The sequence below is a fragment of the Melanerpes formicivorus genome, unplaced genomic scaffold, assembly GCF_026170545.1.
Source record: "Melanerpes formicivorus ecotype bairdi unplaced genomic scaffold, bMelFor1.0.p_v2 SCAF_39, whole genome shotgun sequence".
Classification (NCBI taxonomy): Eukaryota; Metazoa; Chordata; class Aves; order Piciformes; family Picidae; genus Melanerpes; species Melanerpes formicivorus.
In genome coordinates this window covers 5707885-5735321 of record NW_027142391.1, presented here as the reverse complement: position 1 = coordinate 5735321, position 27437 = coordinate 5707885, and the positions used below count along the sequence as shown (strand labels likewise).

The following is a 27437-nucleotide window of genomic DNA, read 5'->3' as shown; positions in this document are numbered from 1 at the left end:
CCCGCGGCGCGAGGTAGCGCCGCCATGTCAGAAACGGGAACGAGCCACGTGACCCGGCCCGCCCCGGCCTTAAAGCGCCGCGGGCTGGGGCCACCCGCGCTGCGCAGCATCTGGCACCACTGGGAGGTGAGCGGGGCACCGGGAAGGGAGGGCGCGATCCCTGCCCACATTGCCCCGAGCAGATCCCCGCCGCAGGCCCGAACTGCCCTCTAGCTGCTTTGGGCCGAGCCGCGTTCCCGGGGGGTTTAGCTGAGGTCGAAGGAACGATTGGGCTGCACCTCGATCGCTGCTTAGACTCGACAGCGATCCTCCAGCAGCAGAGACTCCCCGGCACTGCTGGTGCCTATTTTCCGTCTCTCCCCACCCTGTCGCACCGGTCTTTTCATGGCCGTGCCGCTGCTCCCGTGGCAACGCGGTAGATCCAGCCTTGGGCCCCTTTATGCCCCGCAGGACTGCCTGCCTAATACCGTGGCCCAGGACACTGCGGCCCTAGACATACCGCTACTTGATGCCATGACCTGAGACATCGGGGTCCTGGACAAGCCCCTTCCAGGGGGCTGTCAGCCCGCTGCCATGGCCCGGGAGTCCCTTGCAGGTACTGCACGCCCTATGAGGAGTGTACATGCAGCTGAGTTTAGCTTGGGAGCTAAAACTAATCTTTGGAGGATGCAGACATTCATCCTGTATGAGGGGGTGTCAGCTCAGGTCTGGAATCAGTAAAAATATCCAACAGCAAAAGAAATGGGCAGAGCAATGTCCCATAAACACAACGAGCACAACCACACAGATAAGCATCAATGTGTTGGGCTACAGGTCTTTTGAGCTCTGCAGTGGGGAAGAGAGAGGAGCAGGAGCATTGGCTGAAGGGAGCTAACAGGTGTTTAAGGTCGTCTTATCTTGTATCTGGTTTTGTTTAGTTAGAAAATCTTCTTTTCTCTTTGCAATAACTTCAAGCTTCTGACAGCAAATCTGTGATGCACCTAATGGTAAGGAAACTGCTCCAAATTCTGCCTCCTGACAAAAATTGTGAGGCCTTTCTCCTGACTTTGTGGTTCTAGATGGTCATTAACGTCAGGATTTTTTTCTCATCAGCAAGTCTCATGCTATAGAGACATTCATAGAGGCGTTAAAGGTCCTTTGATGTGCCTGTGGTGGCACTCTTGCTAGAAGTGAGATATGGGGAGTTGACTGACCATGGTTTTGCACCGCTGGCTTGATCACCAACATATGCTTTAGGATAATTCTCCCAGATTAGTGCCACATGGATGTCAAGCCAAGTCCTTTGAGACTGTGGTTGCTGTGCACCCAGCTGCTTTTGCTTCATTTGTCAATAGGTCTTTTTACTTTGGCCTGCAGTGTTGGTACCCAAGAGATTAAGACTTGTGGTTCCTCTTGGCAGCATCAGGCCTGTGCTCCTTTCTCATATCTCCTGCCAGCTGGAGAGGTTCCCTAGGTGATAAAAGCAGACTTTCTCCCAAAGTGTTTTGCTCAATTAGCAACTCAGTGTAAACAGTAGAAGGTGAGTTCAAAGTCTTCTTGGATGACCCTAAAGCCACAGAGTTTATGATAAGGATAAAAAACTTGTACACTAGCTTACAACCATTTCCTCCCAGGCAGGCTCCAGTATCATGCAATGCTTGAACAGCTTGCTGCTTCCCAGTGACAATTTTACATTTTGGCAGGTACACAAGTTCACAAGGCCACTCTCACCTGATACACATGGCTTGCTAAGTTGTAGTCAGGTCAAAAGTGATGTTGACTTGACTCTCTTTAAGAGCCAAATTTGGCCTGGCAGGCAGTGAAGAGCTGCATCAGAGTGGCATGAAGCCATCTCCAATGGTATTCTCTCAGCACTATCTAAACACTCACTTTTTATTGTGTTTTTGTCATGTCTCCCAGTACAGCTTATAGTGAGGGCTGGCAAAAGGGACCCTTTGGTGATGAAGAATGTTGAGTTGCAGCATAGGCTTCCTTGCCATCACCTGCTGCTCACCCCAGGTGTTACCTTTTGAGTAACTGCTCCTTACTGAGATCTGCATTCTGTCTTGTGCCCACTGTGCTCCTTTTCCCCTCATTCAGAGAGCTCACCATGGTCAATGAGACCCAGCATACCTGCAGTGCCAGTTCCAGCTCCAAGTCTGATGGCGGCAGCAGCAGTGGGAGTGAGAGCTCCAAGGACAGCTCACGCTGCTCCACCCCTGTCCTCGATGCCGACCGTCATGAGCGGCTGCGGGAGAAGATGCGGCGACGGCAGGACTCTGGAGACAAGTGGTTCTCCCTGGAGTTCTTCCCTCCACGTACAGCCAATGCTGCTGTCAATCTCATCTCCAGGTGAGTGCTGCAGGATGGGAAAGGGGAGAAATGAGCTGTCTTTGGTGGAGGGCTGGGAAATAGCTACTGAGGCAGGCTCTGCCCCATGCTCTGTCTCCCCTTCCAGGTGACGAAGCAGGTAGTGGGGCTGTGCTTTCCTGCTGAGGAGGGTAATGGACACCAGGTAACTTGTCTCCCTTGAAGGCCCTGAATAGTTAAGTGTCATGGTGGGGTTACTGAGGGGACTAAATCGTTTCCCCTCCTCCATGCTTTGTGAAGGTGGAGCAACCCCACTGTCATGCTTTGGGGTTAGAGCAGAGTGCTGGGGGACAACAGAGCAGGCAAATACCTGCAGAGAATATTAATAGATGGACAGTGTACCCTTGTCTCTGGAACAGAGACTCCCACTTGTTCTTGGAATCATCCAGTCACTGAGGTTCATACCTCTCTTACTGAAGACTACAGTTTTAGCCTCTGAGATAGGTGTCCCCAGAACTAAAGGTTATCCTGGAGCCCAGTGGGGAGCACCAGGAGCCACTATGCACTCACCTGGAGGAGAAGAGGGAGTTTCAGGACTCTTTGTTATAGGCCAGTGCCAGGTTCACTTTAAACAGAAGGGTCTGTTGCAACCCAGAGGAGAAGAGGGACAAATTAGGGGTACCTTTGTTTCTTCTGTAAGGTGTGCTTGGGAACACAGTGGAGATTTGGTCTGTCTTTCCATATTTGTGGCCTCTACAGCTCAAGCTAGGAATGTCAGTCTAATAGGGCATACTGGGAGGAAATTTATTCTACAGTGAACAAATTTCATTTTTCAAAGAGATTGTAAGCTCTTCCTTGTACAGCCTTAAAGGATGACTTCCCTTATTTACTTTGGCCACTTGGCTATACTCCTAGTTCAACACTTTTCTTGGTCTCTCCTGCTGCTGTCATCCAAACTCTGTCTGTTGCTGGCATTCCAGCAGTAAGCAAGATATCCCAGGCAAAGAGAAGGGAATTGGTAGGCTGACAAGGCTCTCAAATCCACAGGTTTGACCGCATGGGAGCAGGTGGGCCACTCTTCATTGATGTGACATGGCACCCTGCAGGGGACCCAGGATCTGACAAGGAAACCTCTTCCATGATTATTGCCAACACTGCAGTCAACTACTGTGGCCTGGAAACCATCCTGCACATGACATGCTGCAACCAGACCAAGAATGACATCACAGCACATCTGCAGAAGGCCAAGCGGCTTGGGTTGAAGAACATCATGGCATTGCGAGGAGGTGAACGCTCTTGAAAGGCTGAGGCTGTATTGCTGTTGCCTTCAATTCCTGGGTAAAATGGAAAAGCATGATGTAGAGGCTCCTTGCACTGCAGGAGTTAAAAGTTGAGACTGCATTTCACCTGATCCCTTGTCAGCAGTTCTAGCTCAATGCAGACAAAAGCAGTCCATGGGTAACTGCAAACTTGGAGGTTTCATCTTGTCTTCCCTTTGACAATAGGAGGCTTTACAGCAAACAGTTGGAGAGAGCTGTGGATTTGTTCTCTTTTCAGATCCTGTGGGTGAAGAGTGGGAGGAAGAGGTAGATGGCTTCAACTATGCTGTTGACCTGGTTAAACACATTCGCAATGAGTTTGATGATTACTTTGACATCTGTGTGGCAGGTAAATGTCTCTCAGCATGGGGTAGGGCCTGAGATAGGGAAATGAGTCCAGCAGTCTTTTTGGTTCTGAGCCATGACAATACAGTCACATTGACTACCTCCCAGTTTCTAGTATGTTGTCCTCACCATTGGGTTTTCACTTCTTCCTTTCCCTCCTCAAAGGCTACCCCACAGGTCATCCTGAAGCAGAGAGCTATGAGGAAGACCTGAAGTACCTGAAGGAGAAAGTCTTTGCTGGGGCAGACTTCATCATTACACAGCTTTTCTTCAGATCAGAAACCTTTTTCAAGTTTGTGAAGGATTGCCAAGCCATTGGCATCACCTGCCCCATTATTCCTGGCATCTTCCCTATACAGGTGAAATCCTGTGATTCTGGTTTGGGGAGGGAATAAGGATCCAGGATGTTTGGTGTTTGTGGGTCAGGCCCTGAGAGAGGTCTGTAAATATTTTCTGCAAAGTGTGTGTGAAGTGGGAATACTAAAATGTGATAAATCTGTAGGTATTTGGCCAAGTTAAACTCCTAAGCATGTAATAAAAAGCTTCAAAGGTTTTCTGTGCCTATATGGCACAAAGGGGTATAAAGGACAGTGGTCTGTCTGGCAGTCCTAAGGTGTTGGTCATCACCATCAGCATACTGGGCTCAGGCAAAGAAATGGGGAGAAATCACCCAAAGTGACATGACCATAAGCTTGTTTACATCCTAGAGATGGAACCTAAGAGTAGAATTCAGGAGCCCCAGTTCTAAATCTCCTGTCCCAGAATGGAACCTGTGTTACTGGGATGTCAGTGAAGGGCCCTGGAGGAATGAAAATCTCCTGTATCCTCCTCCAGGGTTACCACTCCCTACGCCAGCTGGTGAAGCTGTCCAAGCTGGAAGTGCCTCAAGAAATCAAAGATGTGATTGAACCCATCAAGGACAATGATGCAGCCATTCGGAACTATGGGGTGGAGCTGGCAGTGTCCATGTGTCGGGAGCTGTTGGACAGTGGCATGGTGCATGGACTCCACTTTTACACCCTCAATCGGGAAGTGGCTACTACAGAAGTCCTAAAGCGCCTGGGCCTATGGAAAGAGGACCCCAGGTAAGCAGAAATTGCTGCCTTCAGTGCTTATCTAAGCTCCTGCTGTGGACTTCCAGGGTTCTCTGCAGCTGGGAAAGGTAATGAGGACTTCTCTCTGCATCCACAGGTTTCAGCATAGATGAGAGAAGCAAAGGAAAATGAGTAACTGTGTTTCCTTCCCTTTAAAAATAACTTCACACAGTTTTTCCCTTGCCTCATCCAATTTCTGGTGTCAGTCCTGTGGACACCTACCAAACATCCTGGGAGGGAACTGAGTGGGAAAAGTTTTTTTTCTATAAAGGAAGAAGAATTTTCTATCTTACTTCTTGACAAATAGAACTCTTCTCAGCCACTGTTAATTGCTCTCCCCAGAGGCAAAGTTCTCCAGGGGAGGGGCTTCCAACCTCTACTGGAAAGTTAGCAGAGGAATTAACACCTGCTCCTCCCATGCAGGAGGCCTCTGCCCTGGGCTGTCAGTGCTCACCCCAAGAGAAGAGTTGAAGATGTCCGGCCAATCTTCTGGGCTTCCAGGCCAAAGAGCTACATCTATCGAACACAGGAATGGGACGATTTCCCCAACGGCCGGTGGTAAGCTGCCAGCCTGCAGTGGCAGTGAGCTAGAGGTGTGGTTTGAAAGCCTGCTCCAGGGCTAGTCTCTGGGGTGTCCTGGGGTTGCGCCCTGTTGCTTGGATTTGAATGAGATGAGGAGAGTGGTACCAACATGTTGAGACTTTTGGTCCCTGAATGGATTTTGTTGGATTCTTTTCTTCTTGGGTGGCTTCTTCTGCATCATGAAATCAGCTCCTCTTCCTCAGTGGCCTGTTAATCCTGTGTCTTGTTCCTTTACAGGGGTAACTCCTCCTCTCCAGCCTTTGGGGAACTGAAAGACTATTACCTCTTCTACCTGAAGAGCAAGTCTCCCCGGGAGGAGCTTCTGAAGATGTGGGGAGAAGAGCTGACTTGTGAGGAAAGCGTCTTTGAGGTGTTCACATGTTACATCACTGGAGAACCCAACAAGAATGGTTACAAGGTGAGTGATGGCCCTGGAAGGGGTGGTCAGTATGGGTCAGACAACAGTGTGCATTTCCTCTTGTTCCTGATATCACATTGTTCTTCTAAACAAGAATTGGCATTTCCCTATCCAAAAGGGCACACTGAGGTAGTGACTGAAGGGAATCCCACCAGCCAGGGCTCCATATAAAGGAAAGCTGCTATAGGGTGACAGGACCAGTACCAATAAGCTTCATCAGTCATTCTTAAGAGTTCAGAATACCCTGCCCCTTGAACCACACCTGGGAATTCTGGCCTGGAATTGAGACCATTAGGGCACTTCTGAGTTCCTTCAACATGCAAATGGTAAGCAAATAGTTGTTATATCCACTGTAGGTTACATGTATGCCCTGGAATGATGACCCTCTTGCTACTGAAACCAACCTTCTGAAGGAGCAGCTGGAGAAGGTTAACAGGCGAGGAATCCTGACCATCAACTCTCAGCCAAACATCAACGGCAAACCATCCACAGACCCCATTGTAGGCTGGGGGCCCAGTGGGGGTTATGTCTTCCAAAAGGTAACTGTACTGCACTGGGCTAGGCAGCAAACAGCTATGACCTAGTTTGGTCTCTGTTAGGTAGGGAGGCCCTGGGCTTTCACCCAGATAATCCTTTTGTTTGCTTCTTATCTTAATGCTGAAATGAGGCAAAGCTCTTTTGGTGTCTTAGACAGGTTACATCATCTCTAGGGCTTACTTCATAGCTGTTTTCCCCCACCTCAGAACATCTACAGTTTCTTGCTTTCACTCTTAGCAAATAATTATTGGTAACTTCTGTCTGGAGCAGGGGTATTAGGTTTTGGATACAAACACAGGCCTGCCCACTGCTTCTGATCCCAGTCAGGGATGCAGAAAGCACCCAGGCTTTTCATAAAATGGGCATCAATGAGGTAGTATCTCTACTATCCCAGTGGTAATAACTGGGAATGCAAATATTCCTTTATCTAAGGCAGAGCTTTCCATCAATTACCCCCACCCCACAACACTACTGATGTGCTGTTCATCAGACAGCTGCCAGGTTCCTTCCCTGACCTGCAGGCAGGCTTACCTGCCATGCTTGTCTGCATTTTCAGGCCCTACAGCCTTGCCACTAATGGCTGTGATAGGTATCTCCTATCAAGGTAAATGCCAAGCAAGTGGCTCATACTAGGAAACAAAGCAGCCTTGTTCGAAAGTGATCCAAACCACTAAAGCCATGAGACCAGCAGATGGCAAATGCAGTTATGTTTTCAAAGGAAAAAACTCCCCTGAGGTGAGGGAAATCCATCATCTCACACAATGGCCAGGAAATGGGGGGAGGGGAAGCAGTTGTTGGGAGCAGCCAAGCACAGAGCAGCAATAGATGCAGCAAGTACAGAATTAGCTTGTATAAGCACACAGAATTTTGAACAAAAGATGAGGATGGGGAATGGTAGAGTGCTTGGAAGAGCCCAGCTGGGACCCCTAGTGTCTGCTCCCACCAGACTGGGCTGCCTTAGCAGGATGCTGCTGTTCACTGGGTACTGTGCAGAACAGAGGTCAACCTCAGGCCCCTTCTGACCACTCTGCTCTCTAGCACAGGCTGTTTCCCAGGCCCAGCAGTTGCACTTACACTCTGAAGTGTAAGCCTGCTTGCTCAAAGCACATGCTGTCTGCTCTTATGCTGTTACTTTTGTACTCCCTAATTTATTTCCCTACTCCTAGCTCTTCATTTGCTCTACCCTTTGCTCAAGCATCCTCTCTAGTACCTTTCTCTGGGAATGGACATCTAAGTCTTCAGCTGCCTGGCTTCCAAGACTGCAAAGCTGTTCTCTTGGGTGCCTGTATGTGTCCTAGCCCTGCTAGAGTAGAGGTTCTTACTCTCCTTACCCTTCTCCATCCCTCTCTGCAGGCATACCTGGAGTTCTTCACCTCCAGTGAGATTGTCACAGCACTGCTCAAAGCACTGAAGAAGTACGAGTCACGAGTGAACTACCACATTGTGAATGTCCAGGTAGGCTGGTGTTTACAGGACATGTTCTTCCATCACCTTGGGAGAAAGGCAAATACCAAAGACTTAGAGATCACTGTGAAGAAAGTGAGACATAAAGGGAAAGGAGAGTAAAATAAGTCAGCTGTCTGATCTCTTGTCAAGGAAAGGGTAAATGCAATTGTTCCAACTCACTCAATCCCTGCCCCAACAGTTGCTTCAGAATGATATTTTTTTCCCTCCTTTGGCAGGGCCAGAATATCACCAATGCTCCAGATCTGCAACCCAATGCTGTCACCTGGGGCATCTTCCCAGGCAGAGAGATCATCCAGCCCACTGTAGTGGATCCTGTAAGCTTCCTTTCCTGGAAGGTGAGTCCTCCTTTCTGGATACATTGCTATGATGCCCTGGAAATTCAGACTGTCTGCTTTGGGTTTAGTCTGTGACATTTATAACTGAGTACTGTTGTGATATTGGGCTGCAGAGGTCCAGATACTGCTCCTCCTGCTCCCAGTGTAAAAACTTTGCTCCAAGTGCTCTTCAGACATCAAGTGCCCACTCAAGTGGTTTGGGAGCTGCCACTGTGCGTGCCCTGCCCCAGAATTCTGGGCAGTAGTTGTCCCTCCCCTCTTGCACACACAGGGGCAGCATCGAGCCATTTTACTGCTTCAGCTCTGGGCACTCCCCTGACTGAGCAGCATGAGGCTCACTGCTCAGGTCTTGCCGTTTTCAGTAAGAAACTAACCACAAGCTGGCCAGGCATGTGTGACACTGGATGTCCTAGATGCAGCTCGGTAGCATGTGTGACATCACTACCAGTGTTCTTTCCCTTGGCAGGATGAGGCCTTTGCACTGTGGATTGAGCAGTGGGCCAAGCTCTACGAAGAGGAGTCACCATCTCGCATGATCATCCAGTACATCCATGACAACTACTACTTGGTCAACCTGGTGGACAATGACTTCCCACTTGAAAACTGCCTCTGGCAGGTTGTAGATGATACTTTTGAGCTGTTGAACTCTCCAACTCAGCAGTGAAAATTCTTCTTCTAACCTGTTACTTCTTCCGTCCACTGACTCTGAGGAGAGAAAAAGCAGCTCCTGTGCTGGTGGTGGACCACACACTCCTAAGCCCAGCGACCAGGCTGGCTCATTGATCTATCCACACTACATGCTTATGTCCAGCACTAAAGCTCCCTGACTCCTTCTCACTGAACAATAGCCAGAACTACCTGAACCTCTGAGCTGAGGCTCTAGACTGAGCTTGAAAGGCAGCTCTGCAGGATGAAGAGGTGCTAAGTGCTGCTTATGTGTATGACAATAACAGAACTCTTGTGCAGAGGTGGGATTCTAACTAACTCATGCCAGAAATGCTGCCTTGGGGGCAGAAACACTTTTGTCAGCAGTGCCTACACAAGGAGACTATTTCAGTAGTCACCAGCTCTGAAAAAAATGGTTAAGTTGCTTTTACAATGCACTCCTCTGGTGTATTTTTTTATAACTGATCACAGTCAGGCTCTTTTGCACACACTCCAGAAAAAGGTTCACATTTTCCCTCCCTAAGCTTTCTCTTTTTATTGTATTTCCCGTTTTCTTGTCAGTGAAAACATGTGAATTTCGACTTTGTTTCTTAGTACAATAAAACACATGGCACTTGTACTAGGCCATAGTCTTTCAAGAAGGAAAGACTTGTGTTGTTTGCAAATTAATGGGTGTGGCACAAGAGAAAAGGTTAAGAAAACCAATTGGTCACAGGGCAGCAAGTAAAGCATGGACAAACAGGGTAGAGAAAGCTCAAGTCCCAGAATTCACCAAAAGCAACCAGCTACCACCTTTCATTGAAGTCGTGCAAGGTCACAGGAGGTGTGGTGGTCCTTTTCCATAGCCTGTAGGGAAATGCAGCCTGTATTTTCTGACCTAGTGACTCTCAACAGCCTTGGGCCCTACAGCATTGAAATAAGGGGCTGGGGGAGCTATGGAAGCTGCTTTGTGTACTTAACAATCCTGCAAAGCTACCCAAGGCTAGGAAAACAAGACCTTGGGGCAATTCCCAGTGGAATTTTGAGATCCCTGCCATGCTGTGAGCATCTCTTTCAAACAAGCAAGGAAGAAAAGCCTTTTCCAGATTCTTCAGACCCTCTCATTACAGCTGTCTGAGACTGGGCTCATATATCTAGGGTAATTACAGGGCATCAATCACAGAAGCAAGTAATGGGAAGGTTGGGGGTCAGACACGCCTGTCTTGCCTCTGCAAAGCTTTTGGTGCTCAGCTGTTCCCAGCAGGTTTCTTCATCCCTAGCCCATTCAGCACAGAAAGGAACCAGCAGGAAGCAGTCAAGAGGTTGCCCACCCACTGAAAGGCTTAATGAAGAGCTGATGGACCTAGACAGGGGGAGGAGGTGGGAGCCATGTGGGAACCCCCCCAGGGGAAAAGCCAAATCCAAAATAAAGACTGATATTTGCACCTACCCAGGACAGTCCAGACTTTGCAATCAAAAGGATGTAGCATTTGCAGAGGCAGGCTCCTGCTCATCTCTTTAAGATGTATTTGCTTACTCCACTGTGTGACACTAAACTGTCCAGGAAAAAAAACCACTGAGTAAAGGGAGAGCTTATAAAGTGGGTTTTTTTGACCTTTAATCAGAACTCCAGCAAAATCAGGTCTGGAGAAGGGAATGGAATCTCAGAACAAAAGGGAATAATTTCTCAGGTATGTGCCTCTAAGGAGGTAGGAGATCAGTCCTTGAAAGAGGAACTGCCACTAGGTACCATCTCTTCCTAGGTGTCCTTTGGCTAGCATGCTTCTGGCCTGCAGCACTTTTATCACGTGACCAGTATTGGCTTTCTTCCTTGCACAGGACCAGCTCTTTGTTGTGACAGCCAGCTGTATCCTCCACATGTCCTCAAATGAGCAGCAGCTGCAGGCAGGCCCCACCATTCAGCAGCATCCTTTGTCCTTGAGCTGGAATGCTGTGAGCTGACGCCACCTTCCAAAGGCCTTCAAGAGTAAAGTGGACAAATCAAATCCTGAGGTTCCCCCTGAGTGGTTGCAGCCATCCTCACAATACCCTAAACAGCTTTTCCTCTAGCAACGGCTCTGCCAGCTGCCTCACCACTCAGAGCCCTCTCCTGTCTCCCCTATGTTCTTGTAGCCAGAAAGTGAAGCACAGAGTACAAATCAATGTGAGAGAAAGACCAATGGCCCCTCTGCCCTCTCATTTCAGTACATGCTCTCATCTTATTGGAGGACCTAATCCTGCATGGATCTTGGGGAGGCAAGCAGAGGAGTGTACTGGGTATTTGAGCTCTAAGGATTTGCCTGCTCACTCAAATTTTTAGTAATTTGCCTGACTTTGGGTGCAAGGCTGCACAATCCTCCTGCACCAGCGTGGAGCCTGTTTCTTCCCTGAGTGGGCTCTTGAGAGGCAGGGGATTAGTGGATTAACATCTCTGGTGACAGTGGGGAAGGGGGCACGTATCAGGGAAACTGACTGCTGACACAAAGCTTTGAAAAACACCCAAGGATGAACTCATCTATGCTGGAAGCTATTTCCCTGTTACAGGCAAATCCTATTCCTTGATGTATTCAGCTTCCCTTTAAGCAAATGCTTTGTGCATGGTACCATGAGAGAGAGAAAGAGAACAGTTGTCCCTTTGAGGTGCTCTCTGGTCCTTTGAGGTCCACAGAATTAAGGCAGTTATCAGTGCTCACCTGAGACAGAAGGCTCCTGGCTTCTTCCTCCAAAAAGTTCTGCACCACACAGCTTTGCAAGTGTCGTTGTCTCCACACCCTCCAGGCCTTTTCCAGCAGCCGCCTCTGGTCCTGTCAAGGAAGGAGGCAGTGCCCAGACTGGGCTCTGGCAGGCAAACTGCCTCACATCCCTCAACCCCAGCTGTCAGACCCCCAGCTCTTCTCTCCCAGGATGTATGTGAGGCTGTGAGAAGAGCAGGCACACCCAGTAGAACCCACCAATGCCACTGCTGGCAGTACCAGCCACTCACCAACACCTGAGCCAGGACCACCACCTTGCTGGCTTCTTTCCACTGATGCCATCCTCTTGCCAGACAGCGCAGCCTCCTGCCACGCTGGTACTGGTGAAGTATCACTCTGTGATGCCACCACCTCAGATACTTCTTCCTATAGGCAAGAGGGGAAAATGAGCTTTTGCAGCCCAGCAGTCCTACAGGAAAGACCTTCCCTGATGGCAGCAACAAGAGGAAACCCAGAGCCCTCTACTCCACTTACCCAAGCCACCTCTCTTCCCACTCCTCCAAATCCACCTCTGCTTTCTTGTCTTGGATCCTTGAATATACAGGAGAGGGTCCTACCACACCAGACCTCTCTTCCAGGTGAGAGACCTGCAGCCTTTCAGCCTTGTTTTTGTTTCTGTAAATCACCAGCCAGCGGTGAACGGCACTGGGAAAAAGCCTGAGAGGGGCAGCTGGTGCTGAACCATTTTCTCTGCCTTTTCTGCTTTCTAGGGAAGAAAAGAGCAATCACATAGGAGCTAACCTCAGAGCTAGAGAGAGAGAGACCAAAGCTGCCATAAGCCCTTAATCCTTTGATTCCTGAACACAGAAGCAACCCACAGAGTTTGACTGCCACAAGCACCTACTCAACAGAGCAATCCCAGCTATCTGGCTGGCAAACACAACTTCCCACTCCTCCTCACTCACACTCCCCACAAAACCCCATGAAAGGAAGAGAGAAGACATCTTCTTACTCATGGACCAAGCAAGAGACATCTTTCTTCTCTTGCTAGCACCTATCAGGGTACTGCACTGACGTACGCACTGGGAAAAGGCAGCTGCTTTTGTCCAGTAGTTGCAGGCCTGCAAACAGAAATAACACAGCTGCAGCCAAGACTAAACACAATACACAGCACACACACTAAGTAGCCTTAGAGATACATTTATGTTCATATCCCTGCAGGTAGTTTAATGTGCTAGACCCCAAGCTGGAAACTGCACAGATGAGATCCCAGCAGGACTGACTCCGCCCTTCGAAATCAATCGACCTCTTTGTGGTTTGCTAGCTGTGAGTCTTTTGAAAAAGCTGCAACTCTGACAGCTTGCTCTGCTCTGCAGGGACAGTGATTATCCCATCTCATCTCTGAGCAGAGAGGAAGGAGGGCTCTTGTCTCTCTGGTAAAAATGTCCCCATTCCTTATTGCTGTGCTCCAGATGGTTGCTGCAATCAATGCCAGATTATGGTGATGAAGCTGTGTGCAAAGTCTGTAAAGAATGTCAAGGCAGGGACTAAGCAGTCACCACAAGTCAAACCAGGTTTTTGTATAAGCCTTGTCACTGTATCTCAGTGCCTGGTGACCCAACTGAGATCTTCATGAGAAAACAGTTAAGAATAACTGTGTCACAGGGACATTTTTCTTACTTTTTTTACAGCACCCACAGATCCTAGGCACAGGGCTTGCCGTCCCCTGGAGGCCGTTCGCCAGCGGTGACAGGCTTTAGCCTGGGAGGGTTCCTGCCTCTTGTAGCTTCTCTCTCCCGGTACCTGCTGTTCAGCTTTCAAGAATTTCATCCTCCACTCCGTAAAACTCACAACTAGGAGGCGGTGCTCTCTGACTTCTTTAAAGCAAGAGAGAGCTTCTCGCTGCTTCCGTCTGCAAGCAGTGACCTGGGCCCAGCTGACTAGGCACCTGAGAAACAATTCAAGCACAAAAGAACAGCAGATGCTTAAGTCACATCTCCATGTCATCACCAAACAGGCTATAGACCAAATTCTACTTTCTCACCCCACCCTGCAGTGTCACACTTAAGTGGCCAGAGCACAAAAAAAAGGATGCTCCTATTATTCTTCCTGCAATCAACATTCAATTATCTTTCTCTGTGTTGCTTATTCTTCCAGTGCCTCATCCTTGGCAGGTGGTAAGTTCAGACTCCCACTACAGTTTCCTTCTGCTAAAAACTTCCTTTCTTTTCACTTTCAGCTTCCCAGCCCTGTTACCTCTCAACTCCTGAAAGCTCAGGAGTATGTCTGCTTCCTTCCAGCCATTTTAGCATTTCCTCCTCTCCAAAGGCCTCTGCAAACTAAATGCCATGTTACACTGTTTTTCCCTTTGCCTACAAAACACTTCTCCTGAACTGCCCTGCCACTACACACAGTGGATCCTCCCCCCAAAAGAAGGGAATTAAATTAGTCAGTCTACATACAATCTTTATTTATGCCAGAAGCAGACCTTTAGGATGATGCTTGAGGGAGTTGTTTTTTTCTTATGGGATAAGAATAAATCTGCTAAAATCTCCTTCAGCACAGAACCCAGCAGACTCCTTGATGCATCCTTGATGCAGAACCAGGCTGGATTAAAGATAGCAGCTTCTTGTCAGGTTTTTTTTTTCCTTGGCTGCCACAAACTAAGGGCTTGCATACATGGGATGTACAACTAGAATAATGCACCATCATTAAGGAGACCATTTTACTCCAAAAAATCAACGTCTACAGGAGTTAGTATTAACAGCACTTATAAATCTGCACCCACAATAATCTCTCTACACCTTGCAGGCTAACGCACAGGAGGCCAGTCTTCCTCTGCAACCTCAGATGCCAATCTGCTTTTAACTCCTGGCTTATCCTTTTGGCTCCTTGTTCCACTTGGACTTTCATTATGCAAATCACTCCACTGCACCATAGGGCAGAGGTGTAAATATCCTCTGCCTGGCAGGCTTCTGTAAAGATCAAGAGAATCTATTGCAGGTTAGCCTAGCATGAAAAATGCCCCCCTCAGAAGAGACAGGGCTCAGCCTGTACCATGTCCAGGTGAGAAATTAGAAGCGCTCTCTCATCAAAGGGGAATCCAGAAGGAAGATTAATGATAGAAAGACAATCTACAGGATGAAGAAACATTAAGGACTTCTCTGAAACACACTTCCCACTAGGGAACCACCACACAGATTGATTTGCAGAAGAAAATGCTATTGGGTAGGGTAAATCTAAGCAGCACAGACTAAGGTTTTACTGGGTTTTCAGTTGCTCTTTCCTCTGCAGATCTTTATCTCCTCTCAGCCCAAACCTGTAATGCAAATGGAAATCTGCTTGATCCAAACTTGCTCTTCTCAGGCTTAAAGGAATCCCTGGTATATATAATCTTATTCATACTTACCCTTCTGAATTATCTCAAAGAGAACCACCTGAAAACCGGTTCACTGCAGCCAAACACCTGGTTGCATTTCAGGCTGACAGCAGCCTCACATAACATAAACCACAAAAACACAGATTTTAAAGCACAGTATGCTGTACAACAGCTAAGAGAAGGAAGTTGTCCATGACTGGCAGACACCTTGCTCTTCAGACTAAATTTTTGTGTTTTGAGGATGGGCACAATAACATAAGAATCCAAAACATATTACAGCTTCCCCTGTACTGTCACTAACACTGTGATGAATCAAGTATCATGGGTCTCCCTTGATAGGCTTTACTGCACATTGCTTTTCTGCAGGAATATATTGAACTCAATTTTTCACATTAGTTTAAATTAAAATCAGCACACTGTGTTCAGAATCTAAGTGATTCAGGTTTGTAAACATCACATCTCTGTTAGACCTCTGTGCAGTATTCCTTTCAGCAAATACTGAATAATTCCAGTGGAAATGAGGCTTTCACTTTTATTAATCTTCACAAATTTGTTTGCATGTCCCTTGCTTAGTTCACAAATACCACACTGCAGAGCTAAGGCTGAACAGAAATTCTGGAAAGAAAAGATGTTCTGAATGAGAAGAACAAGAGGGTGAGTGTGAGGCTATGGGTAGCAGACCCCTTAATGCAGGAGCATCCCCCAGGGTAGCACTCCTACAGAAGCTCCACTTACACACCAGTTAACAGTACTTCCAAACTCAATCTGTGGTCTAAACACACTGGATTCTCTGCTACATAGATTGTTCTTCACTCAAAGCTTGCTTCAGAAATGCTTTTAGGGCAGGAAACCAACCTGTGCAGGAGAAGATGTTCCCAGAATACAGCAGCATATTTCTGCTTCCTTGTTTGGCAACACCACTTCTGCAGGACCAGCCTCTTCTTCTCCCGGCAACTGCGCTGAACCCATTGCTGCTGCAGCTCCCTCACAGCACGCTTCCCTGTAGGAGAACACAAGAGCCACAGAGTTCAGTCATGAGCAGAGAATAAGTCTGTTACAAATACTCAATGGGACCAGGCTTTTTAAGGTTTCCTGTCTTCTCTTTAGCAGCCGAAAAGACTTGCAGTGTTTTGGGTTTTTTCTGCAAGGCAGTCTGACATTTTTCTCCTCCCTTCCTCATCACAGGTCACTTCCACACTCACCTGCAAGGCAGTTCTTCATCAAAAATTTGGTATGTTTCTTCCCTGGCATAGTGTAAATAATTAGCATTTAATGCACTTGGAATCCTTCAGGGACAGAATCAGGACTGTTAAGCAGCCTTGAAAGATACACTGCTTGCATTGAAGCAAAGTTCAACCTCTGAATGCTGCACCTCAACTCCATTTCACTCCCCAGCTGCTAATATACATTGCTTGAATACTTCTTTGGAGTGCAAGAGAATCAAGATCCACCCCTTTTCCAAACAGCTGCCAAGGGAGCATCTCCCCTAGCATAAAGCACTACAGGCCAGCAGGGCACAAATCTGTTCGCAACCACAAGAATGCAGTGACACAGTCACTTACTGACTCCTGGACTAGACCATTCCAGAGAAGCAGTGCACACTTACAACTAGAAGCAGGACTTTCTGCACTCCAACCATTCCCACTGCAGCCTTCTACAGACACAAGTGCTGCTGGAGGATGGGATAACTCACTTTGCCAGCAGGAACGCCAATACCACAGAGCATAAGCAGTTGTCTGGTGAATGTGACGTTGGAATCTCTGCTCAGCTTCCACTTTCTGGACCAGTCTCTTCTTCCACAGGCTGAAAGCCTTCTGGCAGCAATGAACTCGATGTTTTAGGGCTGCTGCTGCTTTTTGGTTCTTATTTTCCATGACCCAGTTGTGCCAGCTGAAAAAGGCTCTGAGAAAGATAAGTTATTGGACCAACAGTAGGAACAATTCGCACAGATTCACACACTTGTAACGGAAACTTTTAGCAATATACACACACGAGGGAGATCAGGAAACATCCTTTCCCCATAAAATGTCGATGGAAACCATGGACAGTATATTGTTCCATCCTGGTTGTGCCAGGCCCGCTGCTTAGCTTCTGCATGAGCAGAGAGCAAGGCCAGTTCAGTGGGCAGGAAGTTACCAGGGCTTGTTATCAGCAGTGCTGGCCTGCTCTAATTCGTGAGGCATCCAACCAAACCAGAAATGATTGTGTTCAGATATAAGAGTTCCAAAGCAGTAAAAAAACAAAAATGAGATGCAGAACACCCAAGGAAGAGAGAAAAAGACAACAAAAAAGCAAGTGCAGAACTCTGAACACTGACAGCTTTAGAAACTTCCTGAAAAGCGCAATGCCTACCGAAACAGCTGAAGGAGCCTATGGTGCTCCTGGGCCTTCACAAGTTGCTGAGTTCGAGTTGACCAGATAATGAAGTACCTCTGCAGGAAGCACTTCTCTGCTTGGTGCCAGCAGCTCCTCACCTCCTCATCAGAACTGCAGTCCTGTAATCCAGAAAAGCAAAACAAAATAAGGGCCTTGAACTGCTGCTGTAATAGTCACTCAGGCCTCTCCCCTTGCCATTCTGGCTTCTGTAATTCCCTAACTCCCTGGTTGCTAACCCACACACACCACACGAACACCCGGGCACAAGGATCTAAGACATCCCTTATAAACCCTGGCCACTTTCCAACTCAGCTGTTAAATGGCATGAAAAGAGTTACCCAGAGAAATGCCTCAATCTCCCAAACCTGTTTGACAGGGAAGAGAGAAGACAGAGAGAGCAGCAGTAAGACCTTCCATATGCTGACAGTGAAACCCAAAGGCTCTTTGCTAAATGGAGCTCTGCAGCAAACACCTGTACAGTTACATGCATGGTATTGCTTACCTCTTCCCATGTAGAGTAACTGGAGAGATATTGGCCATTATTGTCCGGACTCTGCAGTGCCGGAGACTGCAACTGACCTCCCACAAACCAATTTCTTCTGCAAGACAGAAGAATCAGGGGGAAATAAAGGAAAGAAGAGGATAAAGTAGCAAGAAAGATGGTTGAGGTGACATGAGGGACTATTCAAAAGGAAAGAATTCAGTCAGGCCAGACAAAGGGCGACTGCTACCAGCATCTCAAAGAACTAGTCTCCAACTCACCCAGATCTGGTACTCCATGGTGGAAAGGCCTGCAGGTACAGCTGCCCACCCAGCTCAGCTGGCAGCTCTGCACATTGGTGTAGATGCAGGAAAGAGCTGTAATAAGGTATCGGTGTGACATCCTCAGCAGTTAGAATGGAGGAGAAGCTCTGGTGATTGCTGTCACTAAAACTGTATTCCTGCAGGTATGGAGAGAAGAACATGACATCAGTCAATGTCTTCCCACTGGAATCACTCAACTAACATTTCTGACCATGCCCATTTATTCCTCTTTTTGTCCAGTGCCCAGGAAAATCCAGGATGCATCCCAAGTAACTGCAGGCTGGCAAGTACAGCTCTAGAGTACAAACACGTAAGTGCTGGGGAAGTTATTTCTATACTAAGAAAAGGGGAAATGGATATATGCACTTTCTCAGTGACAAGGCTCTTTGTACCTCATCCCTTCCACCTTGCAGCTGCCAACAGGAGCAAGTGCACAGGAGAACCTCACTAGCCCAGCACTTTCCTGTATCACCAAGTGATAAACAAAGAAGGGCACAGAGAAAAGCAACTTTACAATTTCTGATGACATTTCAACTCCAGGACCCTACAGCTCAGTGCTCTTCAGGCCTATATACAAAGCACAATTTGCTGATGACGACATTGTGCTGAAGCAGAAATTTTCCCTTGAAAAAAAACCAAAACAGATTAGTTTGCATGTATTAAGACCTTCTCACCTTGTACAATGAGTTCTGAGAGGTCAGAATAGCTGAAGCACTGCTGTCAAAGCCAGAAGATGTTGAGAGGTCTTCTGAAAACAGCATGGCAAGGGGTTCTTCATCAACAGTCCTGTGCTTAGGATTTTGTTCAGTTGTCTTCAGCTTGTGACACTTTTGGTGCCATAATTTCAGAGCTTTTCTGAGTCTACACTGCTCCAAAGTCTGAGAGAAAGAACTGAGACAGAAGATATTGAGATAGCAAAGTGACTGAAAAGGAATACCAGGGGGGAACACTAGTACCGACACAGTGGATAACATGGTACAAGGACCATAAAGTCAAGTGGATACTACTAATGAGGGCAGGGCTCCAGGAACCGCCTCTACTTTACTCACTCAGCTCTGTGATGCTCACGCAGCCTTGATTTCCACAGCAGATATGATCTCTGGAGCTTCACCTTTTGGAATAAGTCATCAAGAGAACAGCCTGTTTTCTTCAGCAACTGTCTCTCTACAGTCCACAAGGGCTGATCTTCATGCCTCTTTGCCCCAGTCTCGTCAGCTGCTGAGCATATAAGTGGTTCTTAACCAGAGAGTGACAGGAGACATTTGTCAGAGGGCATTCCTAAGAAACTTGGCTTAGCCCTCAAACTGATTATTTTCAGCAAGGTTTAAGACTTCCTGCCAGGCTTATGAAGCATAGCAACAAATCTCCCTGTAGCTTCACTGACACATCCACAGTTAGTCCTTTTCTCACTCTGGTTTGTAATCTGAGTATCATCTGAGCCTCTGTTATCAGACTGGTTTCAGCTGGTTTTTCACTGTAGAGAAGAGGAAGGAGCATCCCCATATCTTAGATTCTGCAGAGACCCCAAGCTGCTCACCATGTTGCCTCCATCGTAGGTGGAAGAAGTTCACCATTGCCTGCTTATCTCCTCCTCTGATCTGCAGCATCTGAACCCACTGCTGGAAGTATTTCCTCAGTGACACCGCTCTGAGATGGGCCAGGTTGCACCTGTAAAGTGCCTTCTGCTCAGCAGTCTCCTTCCATGCACTGAAATACCTGAGAATATCAAAGGAAAAATAAAGTCACATGGAAAATTATATGTACCAGCTTGTGTGTCCTCCTGAGACCCGATTTAGTTCAGGAAAGACAAATAGAAGTTATCATCTTTTAAGCTTCTGTTAATTTATTTCATTAAAGAGCCACTGTCATGCTTAGAGCACAGCAGCACAGTGGGCTCTGCCATCGTTTGGACTTTCACAGTGAACAGACTTCACACAAAAAAGAGAACTCATCAGCTCACCGGGAGACCAAGTTTCTCTGGATCTGAGTTGTCAGTGCCAAAATCTCTTTCATTTCCAAGCATCTGGAACGCCACCTCCAGAAAATGTTTCGTAGCTGCTTCTGTTCCAGCAGAGTACGGGCTTCCAAAAGCCTGGCTTCCTCTTTGCTCAGCAGCTCCTTCTGCAGGCGCCACAGTCTGAAAGCTGCTGTGTTGCAGGGCAAGAAGGGATTGACAGGAAGGAAAACAACTTAGAAGAACTTCAAACAACTTAGCGTCACACAGCAAACATTCCCTGGCTGAACTTCAGCTGAGAAAAGGCACCTAAGGGAGCCAGCTCAAACTGCTGGAACCACAGCATATGCTGAAGCTGAATTAATACAAGAAACAAGGTAAATGGTGTGTGACAGGATGATGACAGGTAGAGGGCCACCCTCCACCATCACAGATAATACCCCACCTCTTTGCAGGTTCAGGTTCTGAAAGAGTCCAGTCAAAACAACAACTAGACACAAACCAAGAAACATTGTGGAGCAGTGATTACCTCCAAGCTGTTTCAAGGCTATGGAACATGTGCTCACCAGCCAGCCGTCTCATATCTCTGATTGCTTCAGCTCTCCAACAGAACTCATCTCTTCCCTCCCTACGATGAAGCTGTGTCCACAGTCCTCCCTCCACCCTGAAAGAATCATGAGCATGCTTTAACGTGTCTGTCCAAAGAGGCACTCTGAGAACACAACTCAGAGCCTTCCTTCTCCCTTGGTAGCTTGCTCCTTCTGTCTGGACTTGTTTTCTGCCTTTAGAATCAGACAGCACAACAAAAGGTTTTTATTTTGACACCTTGACTGTTCCAGTAGAGGCTGTAGTATTGCCTCACTCCCATCTCATTTACACCAGTGTCACACAGGCAGGTAGCTGAACTCAAGAAGTAGTACAGGAGTATTTCTGTCAGACAATCAGATCAGACACAAGTGCACAGAAGCTGCAAAGAAGTTCTGGAATAGGATCATTTAGTTCTTAAAACTAAGTCACTAACTCTTGCAGTGCTTATCTGCAGCAATACATCCAAGGATGTAGAAATAAGTTTCCCATCCTGTGTTTGTAAATCTTCACTTGTCCAAGATAACAGAAAGAACTCTCTCAGCTTACCTACAAGCCTGCTCAGCTTCCTTTGAGTATCCCTCTGTAAGCTGGTGCTGAGCTGAGGTTGTCATAGTTGCTAATCTTCCTACTCCAAAAGATCCTACTGATGAACTTTGGGTATGAGAACACAGCTCAGGCTTCATGGCTTGCTTCCTGCTCCGTTTTGCCACAGCTTCCTTCCACTGAAGGAGAAACCACAGAATTAGTACAAAGCACAGAGTATCAGAATCGGGGTCCACATCACTGAATGTCTCACAGGATGCCCCTAGCTCCTTCCTCTCCCAACAGAATTTCTGCTTTCTCTGACTGCACAACAGAAAACTCGTGACACCACATCTACTGTCTCTAGCCCACCCTCACCCTGCGGAAGCTGACAGCAAGTAGAGTCAGGGCATGTCTCTGCTGAGCTGCTTCCAGCTGCATCCTCCTCTGGTGCACAGCCCACCGCAAAGTAACAAGGCCCTTCCGAAGCAGTTGCTGTCTGTAAAGCTGCCTGGCTGCAGCCCTTTTCCAGAGGATGTGTCCTCTCCAGGCTTGGAAACACCGAGTTAATATTTGTCTGTCATGGAAGCACTGGAAACTTAAAGAGAAAAACTGAAAGTGAGTTCCAGTTAAGAGAAAGGGAAGCTAAACACAGAGTTCAGCCATCAAACTGAAAAGAGGTATTTCAGAACATTCTAATGAGTGAGAAACCTGCAGCCTCACACCAAACTAAGGTATCACAATTGCTGAATTGATAGCAATTTCATACACATCTTATACATAGGTCACGATGTTGAACCCCATCTCATGGATAAACCCAGTTCTTGGTCTTTGCTAACTAAGCAGTGAGCACACCATAACTGGCTGACCTGAAAAGTAGCACAAGTGGTAGCAAGGCTTCTTCACTGCTAGCATCAACCAAGGTTGAATTTGGAAGCTAGAACTTAAAAGACGCAGAAATTATTTTTTTAGAGCATTCTCCATTCTAGATGGTAGCTCTATGAGAATCTGCACCCCTGAGCTGACCGTGGCAGAATGATGTAGATTTAGCCCTAGACCACATCACTGGCAGAATTGTGACTCCTTAGCCACTTTCCAGCAGTTTTCCTCTCCTGTTAACTACCAGCACACTCACACAAACACTGAATCTTTTTACCTTTGCTCGTTCACCTTCAATGACCAGAAGCTCTTCTGTGAGACCTGCAAATAGTCAAAAGACAGTGACTGACATGGTTATTAACATTACTGTGTTCTGCTTAAGAATTTAGCTGTGCCAAGTATGGCAAGTCATTTTGGATAGTGACCAGAAAAGTGCTGCCTCAGGGTGGTGCATTGTGTCAGATGCCTTTGACACTGCCCCACCATTGATTCTGTGAATACTCTCACATACTTCAGACATAGAAAAACACAACAAAATTGAATCTTAATTATGTACAGAATGAAAACCAGTTCAGTGCTTTGCCTCTGCATGTACATCCAGAAAATATAAACAGATGTCCCAAGAACAACCAAGTTCACAAGCTGGTCTTTGGGAAGAAACATATAAGATACAAAGGCATGTATGTTAGGATGGAGCGAGACCGTAACAGATGAAAATCTGGCCATTCAATGCCAGAAAATCACTGCTGTACCTCAGCTCTGCACCTCTAGCATGAAGTGCAAGTACAAGTAGTATCTGTAAACAACACCCTCACCTCTCTGGACACAGTTTCCTGTGTCTGGCTGCTTTCGTCACGACAACATGGCTCTTTGGCACTCTTCTCCCTAGAAGTTTCTTCAGACTGTTTGAGACCAGCATCAGCTTCCAAATTTCCCCTCCTTTGGTGGGAATATTTGTTTCTTCTTCCTTCTCTGCTCACATTCAGACAATCTATCTCAGAATATTCACTAAAGCCTTCCTCAATCTGAACACTAAAAGGACTGGACTGGTCACTGCCCACCACAGCCACTCTCCTGGCTGCTCGTGATCCTGAGTCATGTATCTGTTCTGGTTCTTTCCTGGACTTAACATGAGGTTCAGAGTTGGTGATTTCTACAGATTTAATACTAAGGTGCTGGACTGGTCTAAACTCTTTATCTCCTGGAGAAGTGACTCTCACACACACTTCCCTTGGAGCCCCATACATGGCTACACCAACATTCATCTGAGCCCTGCCCCAGCCTGTCTCCAGTGACACCTGCAGACCCTCTGGAGACAGACTCGCTAGAAGATCTTTCTTCCAAGATACAGCACATGGGGCTGCACCATTAGAAGTCTCTTCTCTTTTAAGAATATTTTTAGGGGAATGACTTTTTGTGTGAACATAAAGACCTCCAGTTTCTAGAGCTGCCTTTGCCTGGGACTGGCGTCTGAAATAAGGGGAGCAATTGTAAGAGGAACCTGCTTGTGTATGCACTAGCCTGCCAGAGCCCACTCCAGAAGTGAGGGTTTCTGGCTGGATGTCAGCTGAAATTTTGGTTCGCCATGTGTTCAAGTCAATGTATCCATATCTGTGAGAGACAGAGAGAGGTTCTGCATGACTAAAGTCCCTTGTCACTGCACCATGGCTCCAGTCCTTAGCAAATGGGACGCCCCATTTCAATCTTGCCTGAGCAACACTGGTCTTTACACCAGCTAGCTGTTCTCTTGTGGTCAGGATACTAGGAGGTGAATAATCAGGAGCAAAGCACAAATTGCTACTAACTGCAGGAGACTTGGGCTCCAGAGGGAGGGAGCCTGATACACCCATTAAAGCAGTTTCTTGCTTAAGCCTCTGGATTGAACAGTACAAACTTGCAGAAATCTGTGAGGATTGCAAAAGAGTCTGAAGGGACTCTAAACTAGATGAATCAAGATCCCCCAAGGTCAGGGCCGAACTACGGCAAGCATTCACACTTTCACTTGAGCTCCTTGAAGAGGGACACACCACTAATTTATGCCTAAGAGGGGGATCTACACTATGAGATGACAAATGTGCGTTGACCAGTGCAGGGTTCACAGGATCCATACAAGAAGCAGCAGGAGGCTGATGCTCTTGTTTCTCCACCAGAGAGTCACTGTTCTTGTTCCTGCCTTCTAAAAAGTGATGGTGAGCAGTGTGTATGGAGCAGCAACCAGCAGCCTTTGCTTTCCGATGGTGGTGTTGAGAAGAGTCAACATTCTCATCCCTACGCCCCTCTAAACTATAAGCATCAAGGCATGAGTGTCTCCGAGGGAGATTCACAGCAGGAGTTACTGAAAGAGCAAGATGGGGGATCGTATGAGTCACACACTTCAAGCTGTGCTGTTGCAGCCTAGAGCAGAGATTATTCTCAGCTGGGATTCTCTCCTGCTGCAAGCAGGAACTGGAGAACTGATTGGTGGTGTCCCAGAATGGCTGAGAAGGGCAGGACAGATTAGTCTGTCTCAGACTGGGATCTCTCTTCCTGGCTGACAGAGGTGTGGTGTACAGCCAACCTTGTTCTGCTGTCTGGCTGGAAGTCACACTGGATGCTGCAGTCTCAAGCCAGTGATCAGAAATGCTTACTTGACTTCTAGAGCCCACATACACATCAGCATTTACATTCTTCTGGATGTTTCTTTGCTCTGAAGAAAAATAAAAAGTAGCATAAACAAAGGAGCATACATATTTTTCATCACATCTTCCCCAGTTTGCCAGTGGCTTTGGGTACTTTCCTTATGACTCCTGTCTCTGATCCACCAGCCTCAGTCCTCAAAGTATTATGGACACTACTCTCTCCCTGTTTCTCAGCAGACAATCACATCTGGCAGAGCAGGAAGGATTGAAAGGGAGAGACTCAGTTCTCCACAGAAAACCTGGGAAACAAAGACTTCCAGCATTACGTATGCCCCTGCAGCCTCAAAACCAGCTTATTGATAGTAAGGCTGAATTACCCTGCTTACAAGACAAGGTCGTCTCTAGCTCCTTTTCCATACTGCTTTACCTCTAATCACATCTATGTGACACCAGACAAGCACAAGTCTAGAAGAAAACAAGCACAAGCCTAGAAGCCAGAGCAATGTGGCTCCAGCTGGAGTACAACGCTTACCCCTCTTCACTGACTGGAAGTCCAGCTCAGATCTCCTCCACACCTGTATTTTCTCCAGGGCTGATAGGCCAAGTAGATCCTCAACTTAAGGTACTGTTAAGCTGCTTAACAGGTAAAAATTTGTTCATGTGTTATGCTACAGCCCTGCAAAAGTTCAAGGCTATGCAGGCAAATTTCTGCTTGTCCACATTTACACACCCAGAGACTCTACATAGTCCCCTGACCTGGAAAGGCTACAGCACAGATAGAGATAGGGGACCTAATTTACAGTCTAGCCACTAAGTCAGATAGTTACACGTCTCACACTCATGCTGAGCACAGGTTTCTAACAGGTTAACAGGTAAATGCAATATGAGGGGCCCATGCTTTCATTCCTTCAAATTTTAAAAGCAAGTTGTCATTTACTCTGTCATACTAACCATCATTTTTCCCCACCCTCTTCTAAAAACTGACAATGGTATTGTGAAAGACACATAGACTTCTATTTTCTTAAGAAAACTCTACCCAATCTGAAATCAGTGCCCACTGGCTTTTGCAAACGTACTCCAATTACACTCATTCTCTTCCAAGAGTCAGCATCTCAGCCTTAGTAATCCCAATTTGCAAACAGGCTGTTTGTCCTTCTCACATGCAAACTCTTTGAGTAATCCTCACAAACTGGGGAATAAACCTAATTACTAAAGCCACAGGAGATAGTCATGCAGTGTTGCAGTTATCTTTGGGAACTGTTACTGCCTTTCATATGTCACCAAGTGTAACATGAACAGAAAGGTTCCACTACATTTTCCAGAAGCTGGCAACTACAGACTGAACAAAGTGTAACAGCTGCCTTTAGGGTGTTTGAAGTACAACCACAAATGCACTGGACTTGTGCTCTGTAGAAGCTCTCCTTGCATCCCAGGAATATCCAGATAACTAGCAACATATCACCAAAGTGTGTTATAAAGGATTTGAACTGTGAAAGGACATGAAACCATCATGTTCATCAGTGACGTTTTGTTCCATGGAACACCTGAAACCTGGCACTGGACCACTTTATGCTCAAGAACCTAACTATGACCTATTTTCTTAATAATTCATGCAATATTTAGTTCTCCATTACAGTTTTTCTTACAGATTCCAGGTTCTCAACACACATTCTCAATTTCAGTCTCATTGAGATCAGGAAGAGACAGTTAATCTTATCCAAAAGGCAACAGGATTTTATGAAGTGCTTTTTATAAACTCCTAAGGACAAAAGTAAGGACTCAAAGCAAGCTGCACATTTTGCAGTGCCCATGACCAATGGATTTCCTATCAGCTTTTATGTTTCCAACGCAAACATTTAACACGTTCATATTGCACACACTTTGCGGCAACACATTAAGACATTAAAACCTGAAACGAATCCAATTAAGCAAGCAAAACTTGAGCTGATCAATGCTTTTCTGTTGTTAGAAGCAAATTACAACAGTGCAGTTCTTGAAAAGTAGATCAAACTCTTTCAAGTGAATGCCATTTCAGCATTATGGTAACAATGGCAGACCCATAGCAAACACCTAAGCATTGCACAGACAATGCCAATTTTCCATCCCCGCACACCAAGGCTGATTCATTTCTTGTTGCAAGTTGGGATCAGTGAATGGACCAAGATTAGGCTTCACACTCCTTAGAAACTTGATTTTCCCCTATCTTACAAACTGAAGCATCACTGCCATTGCACGAGCCTCTCACTGCCACTCTGAAACCCACAAGCACATAGAAAGGTCTTCCCTGAGCCACAGAGAGGGCAGACACTGCTCCAGCAGCCTTTCCCATGCTGCCATCCACGGATGGGCTGTTGTCCTGGGATGTTGTGGCTGCAGTGGGAGGGCCATCACCCACAGCTCCAGCCCTGAGGAGCCATTTTCAGGCCTGCTCTCAGCTGGCACACCTCAGGCCCCCTCAGCATCCCCAAGGGCTCCATCTCTCCCTACAGGCACTTACTCACTCTGATAGCCGCCGCTGGACATGCCGCTGGAGCTCAGGGCCGGGACACACGCCTCTCTGTGCCTCCCAGCACAAGGGCAAACCTGCAGCTTT

General features: G+C 47.0%; 2 protein-coding genes across 3 annotated transcripts; one reads left to right on the top strand and one right to left on the bottom strand.

Annotated features, from left to right (window-relative positions):
- The first annotated feature begins 41 nt into the window (after window positions 1-41).
- On the top strand, window positions 42-9698 carry MTHFR (methylenetetrahydrofolate reductase). Of its 2 annotated transcripts, none has more exons than XM_068158447.1 (12): window positions 42-126; window positions 2080-2331; window positions 3337-3575; window positions 3847-3957; window positions 4119-4312; window positions 4788-5038; window positions 5471-5605; window positions 5867-6047; window positions 6404-6586; window positions 7938-8039; window positions 8267-8386; window positions 8853-9698. In XM_068158447.1, the coding sequence occupies exons 2-12, from the start codon at window positions 2090-2092 to the stop codon at window positions 9048-9050; spliced, it is 1956 nt and encodes a 651-aa protein (XP_068014548.1). In that variant the 5' UTR covers window positions 42-126; window positions 2080-2089; the 3' UTR covers window positions 9051-9698. The 2 variants fall into 2 exon arrangements, with proteins under 2 accessions (XP_068014548.1, XP_068014549.1); XM_068158448.1 differs by lacking the exon at window positions 42-126 and adding an exon at window positions 2438-2494 and having other exon boundaries at window positions 2252-2331.
- Window positions 8013-27363, bottom strand: CUNH1orf167 (chromosome unknown C1orf167 homolog). Its single transcript, XM_068158444.1, has 22 exons — window positions 27346-27363; window positions 23042-24912; window positions 22504-22547; window positions 21726-21945; window positions 21372-21547; window positions 20804-20901; window positions 20244-20430; window positions 19821-19999; window positions 19333-19519; window positions 18958-19174; window positions 18242-18420; window positions 17982-18078; window positions 17456-17598; window positions 16797-17005; window positions 15959-16103; window positions 13405-13672; window positions 12737-12845; window positions 12259-12490; window positions 12015-12150; window positions 11725-11835; window positions 10482-11010; window positions 8013-8075 (listed from the first exon to the last, which is right to left on the bottom strand). The coding sequence occupies exons 2-21, from the start codon at window positions 24332-24334 to the stop codon at window positions 10951-10953; spliced, it is 4290 nt and encodes a 1429-aa protein (XP_068014545.1). The 5' UTR covers window positions 24335-24912; window positions 27346-27363; the 3' UTR covers window positions 8013-8075; window positions 10482-10950.
- Window positions 27364-27437: the final 74 nt, after the last annotated feature.